The sequence below is a fragment of the Microcaecilia unicolor genome, chromosome 6 (assembly GCF_901765095.1).
Source record: "Microcaecilia unicolor chromosome 6, aMicUni1.1, whole genome shotgun sequence".
Lineage (NCBI taxonomy): Eukaryota > Metazoa > Chordata > Amphibia > Gymnophiona > Siphonopidae > Microcaecilia > Microcaecilia unicolor.
The window spans coordinates 284,575,680-284,591,013 of NC_044036.1; the positions used below are offsets into that span (position 1 = coordinate 284,575,680).

At 44.9% G+C, this 15,334-nt stretch overlaps 1 protein-coding gene across 2 annotated transcripts in view; it reads right to left on the reverse strand.

Moving 5' to 3' along the window:
* RXRA (retinoid X receptor alpha) overlaps positions 1 to 15,334 on the reverse strand; it is a 257,109-nt gene that overhangs the window by 92,620 nt on the left and 149,155 nt on the right. For both annotated transcript variants that reach the window (XM_030207681.1, XM_030207682.1), the window contains exon 2: positions 6,556 to 6,824. In XM_030207681.1, the coding sequence (XP_030063541.1) occupies positions 6,556 to 6,824 (269 nt within the window). The remainder of the gene's footprint in view (positions 1 to 6,555; positions 6,825 to 15,334) is intronic.

The window sequence follows — 15,334 nt, forward strand, 5'->3', positions numbered from 1 at the left end:
TATATATGCAGATGACATCACCACCTTCATACCTTTCCAAAACAATATCACAAACATACAGGACAAAATAAAAAAAGGATTGGACCTCATGGAAGAATGGACAACAACTTTCAAACTCAAACTGATCAGAGACAAAAACAAATTCCTAGTACTATCCAGCTACACAACCCCATATCCTACCAAAAATTCACAATTAACCAACAAACATATCACATCGAAACACAACTTAAAATACTAGGAATCATTCTCGACAAACACCTAACTCTGGACAATCAAATATCAGCAGTAACATCAAAATGCTTCAGAACACTATGGAAACTGAGAAGAATATGAGATTATTTCCGTAGACAATCTTTCCAAATACTGGTCCAGTCAACGAGACTATTGCAACCAGACTACTACAATGCAGCATACATAGGGTGCAAGGAAAACACACTAAAATCACTGCAAACAGTCCAAAACACAGCAGGAAGACTGGTTTTCAAGAAATCAAAATATAAAAGGGCGCATCAGCGCGTGTTTTTGATGCGTGCTGAGGCCTTCCTTTACCACAGCGGGTAAAAGGCTGCTTTTTTAATTGGAGAAGAAATGACTGTGCGGTAGGTGAACCACTTGCTGCATGGCCAATTCAGGGGGGAGCACTTACCACCACCGTTGAGGTGGCAGTAAGGGCTCCTGTGCCAACCAGGCGGTAACCAGGCAGAGCGATTATCGCCAGGTAAGCACCGGCACTACAAAACTAGAAAATATTTTTGTAGCACCGGAAATGGCGTGCACTAGGGATGGGAACTACCGACGAGCTCCTGCGGTACTCTGGCAGTAGTTCCAGATTGGCGTGCAACAAGCCTGTTGCCACGCACCAACCCTTTAGTAAAAGGGCCCCTAAGTCATTTTTTCAATATTGATTGCACAATAAAAGAAATCTTTAAAACTACTGAGACCAAGACTTAATCTTAAAGTTCTCCAGAAATAATGTTTGCCGCTCATTGTAGCGGGATCACTGCAAAAATCCCAGCATGGACTAGGTTTTGAATAGCTTCATCAGGGGAAATTTCTCATCTGTGACAGTGCTTTGCTAATAATTCTCCTAAATATCTCATCTCTTTTTTTTTGTTACATTTGTACCCCGCGCTTTCCCACACATGGCAGGCTCAATGTGGCTTACATGGAGCAATGGAGGGTTAAGTGACTTGCCCAGAGTCACAAGGAACTGCCTGTGCCGGGAATCGAACTCAGTTCCTCAGAACCAAAGTCCACCACCCTAACCACTAGGCCACTCCTCCCCACATGCCTTTGAAACACGCCTTATTGTCCCACTACAACTCTTCGCTCCATGTCAGTCTTTCGGCTTACCTTGACATCTGCTTATCGTGCGCATCTTGAATCAACGCATCTCTAAGCTTCCTTTCAGATTGCCTGTACCCTCTGGGATTCTCTGCCTTCTGCACTTTGTATTGAGCCATTTGCTTCTCTCTGTATTCTTTTCTATCAATGACTGTAGTCCTTTCCTCCTAGTTTTTTAATGTTACGTGGTTCTGTAAACCGTTATGCTTGCCCTGACAAATAAACAGAGACATAAAAATATATTCTGACAGGTCTTACCCTACGTGTTGGAATTTGTTCAGTGACGGGACTATAACTATTAATTTTCATCAGTGGAGTGGAAGAAGCTTATTGTTGTTTGCTTGTCTGAGCTAATTAGAATTGGCATTTTTGGTGGTAAGCTGTGATGCAGAAAAAAAAACATCTGCCCATATTAATTGAGAGTTTATATTTGAGAGGCTCACAAAAGACCAATGGCTGAACACCTTTACCCCTCTCACCTCTGGTTCCAATAATGGAACCAGTATTTTGCCACTTGGCACCACAAAAAGCCTCTGGAAAACGTATTATTATTAAATTTTAAAATACATTTCCCTGACAATGACTTGGCAGTTTTTGTTCCTCAAATTTTTCACTGTCTCCACTTCTTTCTCTTATAGCTGGGTCAATTTTCTGTCCATCAGTCAGCACAAATAACCCCCCCCCCCCCAGGCCACTCCCTTCCCATAGCGTGGGACCCTGCCTCAGCATATCTCAACAGAGTGGAAGCAGTTACTGAAAATGTCAGACAGAAATATTTCTTCCTTAAAATGCCTCCTGTCTGCCAGTCTCATAAAAATGTGGAAATTAAAAATAAGAAATGGTATCTGCCACAAGATTAGTTCTCTTTCCTTTACAGTGTCTTTGAGATTTGAAATGTTCAGTTCCTATTTTAGTAAGTCAAAGCCAGTTGTGGAAATGCAGCGTAAAGATAGGTGCATCACATCATCACTACTGGCAGATCTGCGATCTCTCCTTTATATCACCTGTATGATTGAGTCTACCTAATCCCTTCAGTTTCTAACAAGTATTTGGGTTAAAAAGAGAAAACGTTGAAACCTGGGGAAGTTCTAAGGTAGAAGGCTCTCTTTTGTATATAATAAGGTATTGCAAAACACTTCAGTTAGTACTGGCTCCAGCTTTGAAAATTTGTAGAGCATGGGTCAGATTCTACCTTTCTTGCTGTCAGTCCATTGCCTACACTAAAGCACAGTTCGCTCCGCAACACAATTGCCCTTAGGCAGGGACCCAAAAGAATCCATCTTGCAATGATTTATCATCTGCCCGCACGAGCCACCATAGCACATCTGGAAGTGTGAGCCGAGATTTGAAGGATAGCTGGAGAGAGACACCCAGCAGGAGAACGTGCCTTTGATCTGGACCCTGCAACACTTCTCAAGTGAACGTAAGGAAGCCCAAACTCACACAAAGCAACCATCTGCAAATAATAGAGAGATGAAGATTGGCATTTCCTGTCTATCAAGCCATCTCATTTATCTTGGTTAAGACATGATTTTGCTCAATACCTACAATCTTGCTCATGACTATATGCCTGGGACTTGTCAGACAAGTACAGGCATATGCCTCTTGGTACATTATATTCAGCAAGTCTACAGAATATTTCTGGCATTTTGCAGTCCAGGAGTCTCCAAGATAAGAGGGCATAGTAAATAACCTCAATGGCCTTCCATAGGTACCACCTCCCTGTGCAGCGCGGCAAATGATACAAGGACAGTGGAATCATATTTCTTCACCGCTCGTCTTCCACCTCCATCTTGAGAGAACCCAGTAATACACCTAACACATAAGGGAGAAGTGTTCCTGGGAGCAGAATGTGCATACATTATAACTCAGAAAAAGGATCTACATAAGTTAGCAGGTATGAACATGCATGACTACTTTTCCTGGGATAATCTTCAGCTTGAAAGTAAACACATGCTCTTACTTTACAAATCCAGCAAAGTCCATTGAGTAAAAATTGTTTACATACCTATCACATATGCAATTTGTGGTAAAATTAACACCATATTCTCCATTGTATTTATTTGTTGATATTGTATTACTCTGTACTAAACAATTTGTTATTACTATTGTTATTGTATCATGTTATCCCTCTATATGGTAACACTGGATTACCAGTGGATTGTAGGCCTCCCAAAACTAGAATTGCATTACATATTATTAGTTATATTTTCCCTTACCTTTTTTCCCACCATTTTCTTTTCCTCCACTTTACACAGAACAGATTTTGGGGGGTTCATGCATGGTCTCACAGTTGAAGAAGATACCCTTAAAGGGGACGTATGACCAAAGTTGGTGAGCTGGATTTATCCAATCTGAGGACATCATTTGTCAAATTATATTCACTGGTCTATAAGAGATTGGTGGTCAGGTAATAGGCCAATTACTAAATACCACTATCATTTAGTTTGGTTGTAATTTAACTAAACTCCTATTCCCTCCTTCACTTTCCTCTTTGCCTCTCATAGCACCAACTCAGATCCAATTGCATTACTACACTGGGATCCCCTGCTATGAAACACCTCAGGACGTTGAAGAACAGCTATGAGAAATTCAGCCCGGGCTCTTCAAAAAAAAAAATCCCTTTTGTTATTTTTTTTAATGTCATGCTTGACCTTTGCCATCTCCTTACCCCCACCTGTCAAGATGTTTTCTTCAAGGAATTGAAAGTCCAGGTACCCACAGACACACACCAAAACACACATCTATTCAATTTCCATCTAGTTTATTTGAAACCATGGCTCTTTCTCACACAGGAGAGTTCTCTGAGGTGCTCCTACACCATCTGCTACAAGAATGTTGAAGGTGTAATTTTATAAGGGAAAGGAAAGGGAAATGGGACTTGATATACCACCTTTCTGTGGTATTTTGCAACAACATTCAAAGTGGTTTACATATATACAGATACTTATTTTGTACCTGGGGCAACAGAGAGTTAAGTGATTTGCCCACAGTCACAAGGAGCTGCAGTGGGAATCAAACCCAGTTTCCCAAGATCAAAGTCTGCTGCACTAACCACTAGGCTACTCCTCCACTGGTTAAAATGCCTTTTAAGGCATCTATGTGAAGGCTATTTTTTAGACAAGGAGGTGTCTATATCTCTTTGTACAATACTAGCATAAGTGGCCCTAGAGTTGATGTAAATGGCCATGCCAATATCTTTCAAGTAGGTATGTAAGTTATAATCTATGCCCAAACTTGCATGCTCCGCCCATACTTTACCTGTGTCCATGCCCACTGGCAAAATATGCATCATCATGTCAAAGCATGCATTTTTGCGCCAATCGGTATGAGAGGTATTTATATCCACATTCCAGAATTATCATTAGTACATTTTAAAACATCTTAGCTAGCAGTGAAGTTGAACTAACTAAAGTCATTACAAGAGCTGCACAATCTTGCTTTTTACTTGCAACTAGAAAGTAGCAGGTGCCGAACCATCCAGCAACCCAGCCCTACAGCCTGACTGAATACACGACAGCCCAGTTCATGCCACATCTATCTGCTCCTGGAATCAAAATCCTAAAGAGCAAGCATGCCACTCAGCATGGTTCCTTGCCCTGAATATCAGAGAGGAAGCCCCAGCTAGTGCCCTTCCCAGCAGAATTAATGACAGGAACGCTCATTCTTCTACCGAGCTCCTGCCATCTAGGAACATGTGACCTTTTACAAAGCCACCGCTATCTTACTGAAGGAGAATGGAGAAATCACTGTGACAGCAATATCTGATGTGATACAGGAAAAAACAGAAAACAGTTCTGGGAAGTTAATTTGTTTCTACAGTCTCATTTTTAGAAGAAGAAAATAAAAAGAAGTTAATGGAGACATTCTTGAAGCTTGCTACCTGTTATGCTAAGAGCACCACCTTACAGGGAAGTTTGGCCACTGGAAGGGGCATGGAGTCTGTCCCTAGTTCTGACACTCATCTCACTTTTAAAGTACAAATTAATGCTGTCCTTTAAAAGTGAGATGAGTGCCCAGGCAGAAACAAGAAATAGGGCCAGAGGGGGGTGGATCACGTCAGCTTCAGGGCAACCAGAGGCAGCTTGTGAGGATGGCTGCCTTTTGAGAAGGGAAATAAATTTTTAAAGATTGGGAAGGGAGGAGGGGAAGTGATGCCTGAAATGTGGGGCCCAGAGCAGCTGCCCTGTTTGCTCCCCCCACCCCCAGCAGCTTCCCTGAAGTTAGGAGCCCAACAGCTAGGACAGGCAAAAGTGTCTCCAGTGACTTGCTAGTATTTTATGTTTCGTTATTTCATATTCAGCTTTATACAATTGGCCCACGACAGCTTACAATATAAAATCTATCAGTGAAACAGTTATACAGGTCAACACAGAACAGCAAAATGTAGACAAATCAATGTAAGGATAGATATTGAGCAGGTGGCAGTCAGAATTTTGCTGACCAGAGATGGCTTGATGCCTGGATATTCAATGCTCACCCATGGACAGGTTCCAGTACTGAATACCAGACACAGACAACCAGCTAAAGCTTATCTGGTTAAGTGCTAAATATCGGTCCTTAACCGGCTAAGAACCATATCAATCCTATTTATCTCATTAACTTATCTGGTTACGTGCTTAATATTGGCACAGCTGAATATCGGCACTTAATCGATTAAGTGCTGAATCTGCCCCCGGAATGCCCACAACATAGTTGTTTTCAGCTTGGGCGCTAACCTGGCATTTTCAGTGGCACTACATGGTTAAGGACCATTGAACATGGCCAGTTAGCCCCCAGGCAAGTGATTTAAATAGCCAGGAGCCATTTCTGGCTATTTAAATCACTTTAAATAAGGACCCCATAAATAAATACCTCAGACTGAATGAAGAACTGTCACTATCTGAATATAAAACCTTTCTTTCTGTAAGTCTCATCCCTCCGTCCCAGCTCTCCATTGCCACCACCCAAACCCCCATACCGAGGGCTAGTTTAAAATAACAATATGGTTTCTTCTAATATCAGTATCAGTTATCCAGCTATCAGTCTTGCTCTGAATTCAGGTATCTGTGTTACACTCTTAAGTTCTGCCTTAAGGGAGAAAAAAAACAATCTCCTTTCCTTGAGCTGTGAAACAACTCCATGCTACTCTCCTGTCTGCCAGGTAAAAAAAAAACAAAGAAACAAAAAGGCACATTAGTTCATCTGGCCTTTGGACTGGCCGACACTCACCTGAGGACTGCTGGTTCCAAAACTAAGGGTGGGCGTTGAAGGGATGGGTAGTGGGTGGTGTCCCATGGGGGAGTTGATGACTGAGAAAGGAGGCCCCATGCCATTCATAGGGGAACTGAGATTGCCAATGGGTGAGTGCAGCTGGCCGGGTGACCCCAGCGTAGGACTGACACCTGATCCGCCGAGGGACGGATGGAGAGAGGGCAAGGCCATCATTCCACGGCCAGTGGGGGAGTTCAATGCCATGGAATTCACTTGCGTGGAGAAATCTGTAAAGACACAAACAGAACAAGAGAGAGATTTACTATCATATCAAATCTAACCAGACTGAAATACGGCCGTACAATCTGATCACCAATTATGTTTTCCGAGTACTTCTGGGGTTCGCATTCTACATACAATACAAGGTATTTACAGCTAGGGCCGCATTATGACTTCTGTGGGCCCAAGGCACTTTTGCCTTCATGTGCCCCTCCCCTCAGTAGCATTTAATATATGACTCAGCTTTTAATTTGAATTGTCTATATATTTGATTTGTATTTTATATACTTGTATTCTATTTATTGTGTATATTGTCAAGGCAAATAGGCAAGGCATGGAAAATAAACAACTTCTGCTTCATTTTTATTCTTTCTGATTAACAAAAAAATTAAAACATTTTCATAGGCCCTAGGCAATGTGCCTAAAGGATAAGTCTGCTCTGTTTACAGCAGAGTAAACTGTGAGTATGTATGTTGCTCTCATAAGCTACAATCTACTCTCAGTATCTTTCTCCAGTTGCTGCAAAGTTGTATGACTGACAAGTTTTGTGTCATCTTCTGCCTGTGCCAGGATGCAGAGGGTCAGATTTAAAAATAGTTTCTAAGATATATGCCTACCAAAGCCCTTTTTGCTTATTTCCACATCCTGTCACACTGCTCCTAAACAATGCAAGACACTTCTCAGTGGCCCGAGGCGTTTCCTCATGGCCCTGTTACAGAGCCTGGCTGGCCCCACCCTCCCCTTCTTTTAAAAAGAAACTACTGTGTGCAGGTATGAGACACTGTCAATATTCTTTGGCTCTTATGAACTACTCTGAGGCACCCCGTTCTGCCTGTTTATTCAATTTGAAAACCTGCGGGCTTGTGTCATTGGAAAATCTAAGCTCTGTGAGGGTGGCCTATTCAAAGAGTGCTCCTCTTCAGTTTCTGCATGGGAGAAAAAGCAGAGCTCTGGGATAACCCCACCCCCCTTGTACATGTGCCACAGGACAAAATACAGACACCAAACCCAGAACCACATGGCAGTAGCTTTAGGGACCAGACAGTGTCCCTCCCTTCTCTCCAACACTTTGGGGTTTCATTTTCAAGCAAAGTTCCATTTATAGAAGGCCCTGGGGATCTCTCTGTTTAATTAAAGCCTCAAATCTAACCTAAATCTTAAGCCAAGCTAGTATTAGCAGAGCCATCCTGGCCTGAAGCTGTAAGGGTGTAACAGATTTCTAGACCTCATGCATAATGTACATTGTAAACAGCACACTTTCTTCAAAATATAAAGCACATACAGGCTCTCTCTTTCTCTCAGACATCCACGCATATACAAACATACACCCACAACTTCTGTTGTAAGTGGTTTTCTCTTGCTGAATCTGGTTCTGAAACCAAGCACCCACACTGATTCTGTGCCTGTATTTGTAAGAAGGGTGGTGCCACTTCCCTGCTGTGCTCCCTGGCTCCCAAGTCTTGGCTGACTGCTCGCCCCGGGATCAGAGATTTAGCACCGAGATGTGTGGAACTTAGAGGAAGCATTACAAGCACACAGAATCTATTTTTACAGCTCCTGTGGTAGCAGCAAAAAACAAAAATAGCAATTCAAAAACAAACCAGTTCGGGGTTTCAAAATGCAATTCCAGCCTTGTAAATGTATGTGGTATATTCATCACAGCTCTGTGGCACACACAAACTCAGCTGACGTTGTCTTGTGACCTTGGATTGGCAATGACCTATAGCCCTGGGCTACCAATGCTGCCTGGTAGGCAATATCAATACACCAAACCAGGGTATCCAAAAAAGTCAAGAAGGATATGGGGAAAGTATGAATAATTAACTGGTGATAAAGGAGAAATTCTCACAGTAATAACTCACCCAAGCGGAGTGCCACCATGAGGTCAAAGGCACCACCTAGAGCAGTGATGGGCAACCTTTTGAGCTTGGTGTGTCAAAATTCACCAAAAAAACGAGCATAACTCGGCTGGTGTGTCACTTCAAGAAAAATCACTGCTACTAGGACCTCCCCCGGGCCCCCCCTACCCGAGATCGCTGCCCACCCAAGGTCGCCTGGCCCCCCCTCCACCCGCTACCGGGCCCGGAACTAACCTTAAAGCCTCCTTTCACGTTGCAGCAAGCAGCAGCAGGGCAGACCTCTCCTCCTTCCTTATGTGCTCCGCCCTCGCGGACGTTACGTCAGGCGAGGTCAGGACACGGAAGGAAGGAGTGGCCTGCCCTGCTGCTGCTTGCTGCAACGTGAAAGGAGGCTTTAAGGTTAGATTCCGGGCACGAGGGAGGGTGGACCACACTGCGGTGGCGCCACGTGTCATCGAAAATGGCTACGTGTGTCAGTGCTGACATGCGTGTCATAGGTTCGCCATCAGGGACCTAGAGGGTGGATAAGTTTCTCAATCACTGAAAATCTCCTATATATGAATATAAGCACACCAAGTGCTCCCAATAACAACTATAAGTGCCAAACCAAGCATAGTATCTCACCATTAAATAACATAAAGTATAAGTGACAGTGATAATTCAAACATATAAATATTCACAAAATAAATCAACCTTGCCCTTATCCTTCCAACTAAGGAATACACACTTACTCACACACACACATACACTCAAAACATCCATGAATAGCTAAAGAGCTAAAATAATCTATCTTCCCCTTCCAACTGAGTATTAATTGTAATTCCCATAATCAATTATGGGGTCCTTTTACAAAAGCGCACTGAAAAATGCCTTATGGTAGTGTAGGCACGGGTTTTGGGCGCGCGCCGATCCATTTTTTAGCGTGCCTGTAAAAAGGCCTTTTTTTTTCGAAAATGTACATGCGGCAAAACCAAATTGCCGCATGTCCATTTTGGGTCTGAGACCCTACCACCAGCCATTGACCTAGCGGTAAGGAATCCGGAGAGTAATGACCTGCGCACGTCCAATATGCGTGCCCCCCCAAAATTTTTCAGACGCACGTATTGGACGCATGCCAAAAATGAAATTACCGCAAGAGCCATGCGGTAGTCGGGTGGTAACTCCATTTTGGCGTGTGTTGGGTGAGCGTAGATGCTTACGAAGCTTAGTAAAAGGGCCCCTAAGTTCTTATTTAACATTACGCATGGCACCTCCCTCCTAAAAATTAAAGTTGAGTATCACACATGTGAAATGTTCTATTGTTATCAAAATACCACATATGTATAATATTATAGGTCATAAACACATAATATATCTAGCAATCACACACTTGACCAGGAAGCACCTTGGTTCACTCACATTATTATGTGGTAAACCTTCCTCCTTCAATGTAAGTTATTTATAAGCCAAAGCCTGCATATAATAATGTGCTTTTAAAAGGGTTCTAACTTATATGAATGGGCTCTGCTTTAAGAGGAAAGGAGAAACGGGTGATATGATACAGACGTTCAAATATTTGAAAGGTATTACTCCACAAACGAACCTTTTCCAGAGACGGGATTGCAGTAGAACTAGAGGACATGAAGTGAGGTTGAAGGGGGGCAGACTCAAGAAAAATGTCAGTAAGTATTTTTCACGGAGAGAGCGGTGGATGCTTGGAATGCCCTCCCGAGGGAGGTGGTGGAGATGAAAACGGTAACAGAATTCAAAAAGCGTGGGATAAACATAAAGGAATCCTGTTCAGAAGGAATGGATCCTCAGAAGCTTAGCGGAGATTGGGTGGCAGAGCTGGTGGTGGGAGGCGGGGCTAGTGGTTGGGAGGTGGGGCTAGTGCTGGGCAGACTTCTACGGTCTGTGCCCTGAAAATGGCAGATACAAATCAAGGTCAGTTATACATATAAAGTAGCACATATGAGTTTATCTTGTTGGGCAGACTGGATGGACTGTACAGGTCTTTTTCTGCTGTCACTTACTATGTTACTATCCAGCTCATTTTCGAAAGGGATCGCCGGTGATCTTCCGACACAAATCAGGAGATCGCCGGCGATCTCCTGATCCCGGCCACATCGGTATTATCGAAAGCCGATTTTGGCCTGCCCCAACAGCTTTTTCGTTGCAGCGCCGGCCAACCTTCAAGGGGGCATGTTGGTAGGGTAGCGAAGGCGGGACAGGGGGCGGGACTGGGGCGTGTGTACGGGATGGCCGGCTTCACGTTATAATGAAAAAAAATGGCCGGCTCAAACGAGCATTTCGCCGGCCGCACTTGGTCCATTTATTTTTAGGACCAAGTCTGAAAAAAGTGCCCCAACTGACCAGATGACCACTGGAGGGAAGCGGGGATCACCTCCCCTTACTCCCCCAGTGGTCACCAACCCCCTCCCACCCAAAAGAAAAACCTAAAACTTTTTTGGCCAGCCTGTATGCCAGACTGAAATATCATACCCGCCTTCTTGACAGCAGTATGCAGGTCCCTGGAGCAGCTTTTAGTGAGTGCAGTGCACTTCAGGCAGGTGGACCCAGGCCCATCCCCCCCTACCTGTTCCACTTGTGGTGGTTAATGTTGAGCCCTCCAAAACCCCCCAAAACCCACTGTACCCACATGTAGGTGCCCCCTTCCCCTTAGGGCTATGGTAATGGTGTAGAGTTGTGTCGAGTGGGTTTTGGGGGGGATTTGGGGGGCTCAGCACCCAAGGTAAGGGTGCTATGCACCTGGAAGCTATTTTGTTTTTGTTTTTTTTTAAGTGCCCCCTAGGGTGCTCGGTTGGTGTCCTGGCATGTGAGGGGGGCCAGTGCACTACAAATGCTGGTTCCTCCCACGCCCAAATGCCTTGCATTTTGTCGGGTTTGAGATGGCCGAGCCTGGTTTCCATTATGGCTGAAAAACGAAGCCGGCTATCTCATATAAACCCGGCGATCCTGTTCTAAACCCGGCGAGCGATTTGGCCGGCGCCAAGCGTATTTCGAAAGTACGCTTGGCTCCGCCCCATCGCAGAGCCGGCCCCGAAGATGGCCGGCGCAATTCGATTATGCCCCCTATGTTATATAAGAGGTACCATCATTTGTTGGTACCTCTTATATAATATTATACATACTAGCCGTTAAGCCCGTAAAAACGGGCGAGTATTGCAGCCCTCCTCTCTCCCCTGGCCTCACCCCATCCACCGATCCTCCCCCCATATCCAGCGACCCTCCTCTTTCCCTCGGCCTCCCCCCTCCCCCCATGTCCAGCAACCCTCATCTGTGCCCTGCTCTCACCCCAAGTCCAGCAACCATGGCTTCTCCCCCCTGCCCTCCCCCCATGTCCAGCTACCCTCATCACCGCCGCTTCCTCCCCCCTCCGTGCCAGGCCCCCTGCACTGACCTTACAGCGCCTCTCACCTCTGTGTGAAAGCGCTACAGGCAGCAGCAGATCGCTCTGCTGCTGCCTGCAGCGCTTCCACATAGAGGTGAGAGGCGCTGTCAGGTCAGTGCAGGGGGCCCGATATGGAGGGGGGCGGGAGCGACGGTGGGGATGGGGGGGGAGGGGGGAGGTTGTTTTGCGCGATGTTCCTTTCCAGTTGGCAGCGGCCGACAATTCGACTCCGTTTCCCTCTCTGTTCCGCCCTCTGACGTCATGACGTCTTGACGCGAGGGCGGGACAGAGAGGGAAGTCTGTACTGCGCATTTGCAAGTGAGTATGGTCACTTGCCGTTTATATGTTTGATGTGATATTTTGATAACATTTATGTTAAATGTCACACATAAATATCTTCAGTTGTTATCAGTATTGCCTGGTAGGCAATAGGCCGACTCGAGAGGTCCCAGTGAATATTAGAACAAATCTATCTGTCGCACCCCCATGGCTGGGTCTAATGTGATTATTTTCTGCAGGGTAAAAGAGGTAGCAGAGCTGACAGAGACCAAGAGTCAGGCTGGCCTGGGGATGCCAGAAAACTGCAAAATCGGTTTGCCAAGGCTGGACTGTGAGAACTGTAGCTGAACCAGAACCAGTCTGAATACTTAAGACATCTTCAATGTAATCAGCAGGTTCACAGTTCAAGTTTATTTAATATAACGCAAATAAATAAAAAATATCTACATAGTTTACATACTTGAAAGACTTGAAGCGGTTCAAAGAAAAGCGACAAAAATGATAGGGGGTATAGGCAGCAAGACGTACATGGAGAGACTTGCTGACCTAAACATGTACACTGGAGGAAAGAAGAAACAATGGTGATATGATACAGATGTTCAAATATTTGAAAGGTATTAATTTGCAAACAAACCTTTTCCAGAGATGGGAAGGTGGTAGAACTAGAGGACATGAATTGAAATTGAAAGGGGGCAGGAATAATGTCAGGAAGTATTTTTTCACTGAGAGGGTGGTAAATACCTGGAATGCCCTTATGCGGGAGGTGGTGGAGATGAAAGCAGTAACGGAATTTTAAAACACAAAGGAATCCTTTTTAGAAGGATCAGATACAAAGAAGCTATGAGGAGAGTTGGTAGAAAATTTCTACGGTCTGTGCCCTGATGGAGGCTGAGTAGATTTGGATGAACCGGAGAGGCGCTTTTTGGGTGCTTTGACAACAACTTCAGAAATTCTAGAACAAGGTCAGTGCCAGGCAGACTTCCACTGTCCATGCCCTAAAAATGGCAAGGATAAATGAGGAACAGGTACTTTATACCATAAGTAATGAGTTTATATTGTTGGGCAGACAGGATGGACCATACAGGTCTTTATCTGCTGCCATCTATTATGTTACTATGTTACAAAGCAAATATATTTGAATTTGAGGGGGGGGGAGAGGAAACAAAAGGATTGAGAGGCTACAATGAAGTATATTAATTTAATAAAAGAGAGAAACTAAGCTTAATCAAGAGAAGGCAAGCTACAATAGGTGGGGTGAGTAGGGATAGACTGGACATAAGTAATGCCACGCTGGGAAAAGACCAAGGGTCCATCGAGCCCAGCATCCTGTCCACGACAACGGCCAATCCAGGCCAAGGGCACCTGGCGAGCTTCCCAAACGTGGGTGGTTCAGGTGGAAATGCTATAGCATTTTCTGAGGTTCAGCTTGGACTGGTATGGTATCACGGTTTGTGGCATTCCAAAACTGCTCGATACAAACTACAGTGGTAAATCATGGTAAATGGGCACCTTTTCAGCATTATTGCTAAAGAAGGAGCTCCTTTGGAAAAAGTGTTGTCCCTTTTCAATGCTACTGATGTAGTATTTGCTCCTCTGGTGAATTTGCCTCTCTTCAGTGTCATCAGTTGCAGAAGAAAGAGATAAGGAAAGACATAAAACCTCCAAATCTTCCTCATGGGTCCTCCTGAGATCACATGTCATTTCTAAGACTGGATCGTTAAACTTTCAGATTAGCACAGCTTGCCCAGTACATGCATATGCGGAAGGACAATGCTGATCCCAACCAGATGAAAAATCCTAAAGGTCAATGCTGGGTCAGCCCAAACAGAATCCAGACAGTTGTACATGCTTCTCTGCCTGGGTTATCCTCCAAGAATCCAGGCTGATTAGGGGGAAGTGAGGACTTGTCCTTATGTAACAGAGGGGCATTTTCGAAAGGACATCCAAGTCAGAATAGAGACATCCAGCTCATAATGTCCAAAACAGATATCCATCTCACATGTAACATAGTAACATAGTAGATGACGGCAGAAAAAGACCTGCACGGTCCATCCAGTCTGCCCAACAAGATAACTCATATTTGCTGCTTTTTGTGTATACCCTACTTTGATTTGTACCTGTGCTATTCAGGGCACAGACCGTATAAGTCTGCCCAGCACTATCCCTGCCTCCCAACCACCAGCCCCTCCTCCCAACCACTGGCTCTGGCACAGACTGTATAAGTCTGCCCAGCACTATCCTCACCTCCCAACCACCAGCCCTGCCTCCCAACCACCGGCTCTGGCACAGACTGTACAAGTCTGTCCAGCACTATCCCTGCCTCCCAACCACCAGTCCCGCTTCCCACCACCGGCTCTGGCACAGACCGTATAAGTCTGCCCAGCACTATCCCCGCCTCCCAACCACCAGCCCCGCCTCCCAATCTTGACTAAGCTCCTGAGGATCCATTCCTTCTGCACAGGATTCCTTTATGCTTATCCCACGCATGTTTGAATTCCGTTACCGTTTTCATTTCCACCACCTCCCGCGGGAGGGCATTCCAAGCATCCACTACTCTCTCCGTGAAAAAATACTTCCTGACATTTTTCTTGAGTCTGCCCCCCTTCAATCTCATTTCATGTCCTCTTGTTCTACCATCTTCCCATCTCCGGAAAAGGTTCGTTTGCGGATTAATACCTTTCAAATATTTGAACGTCTGTATCATATCACCCCTGTTTCTCCTTTCCTCCAGAGTATACATGTTTAGTTCAGCAAGTCTCTCCTCATACGTCTTGTAACGCAAATCCCATACCATTCTCGTAGCTTTTCTTTGCACCGCTTCAATTCTTTTTACATCCTAAACAAGATACGGCCTCCAAAACTGAACACAATACACCAGGTGGGGCCTCACCAACGACTTATACAGGGGCATCAACACCCCCTTTCTTCTGCTGGTCACACCTCTCTCTATACAGCCTAACAACCTTCTAGCTACGGCCACCGCCTTGTC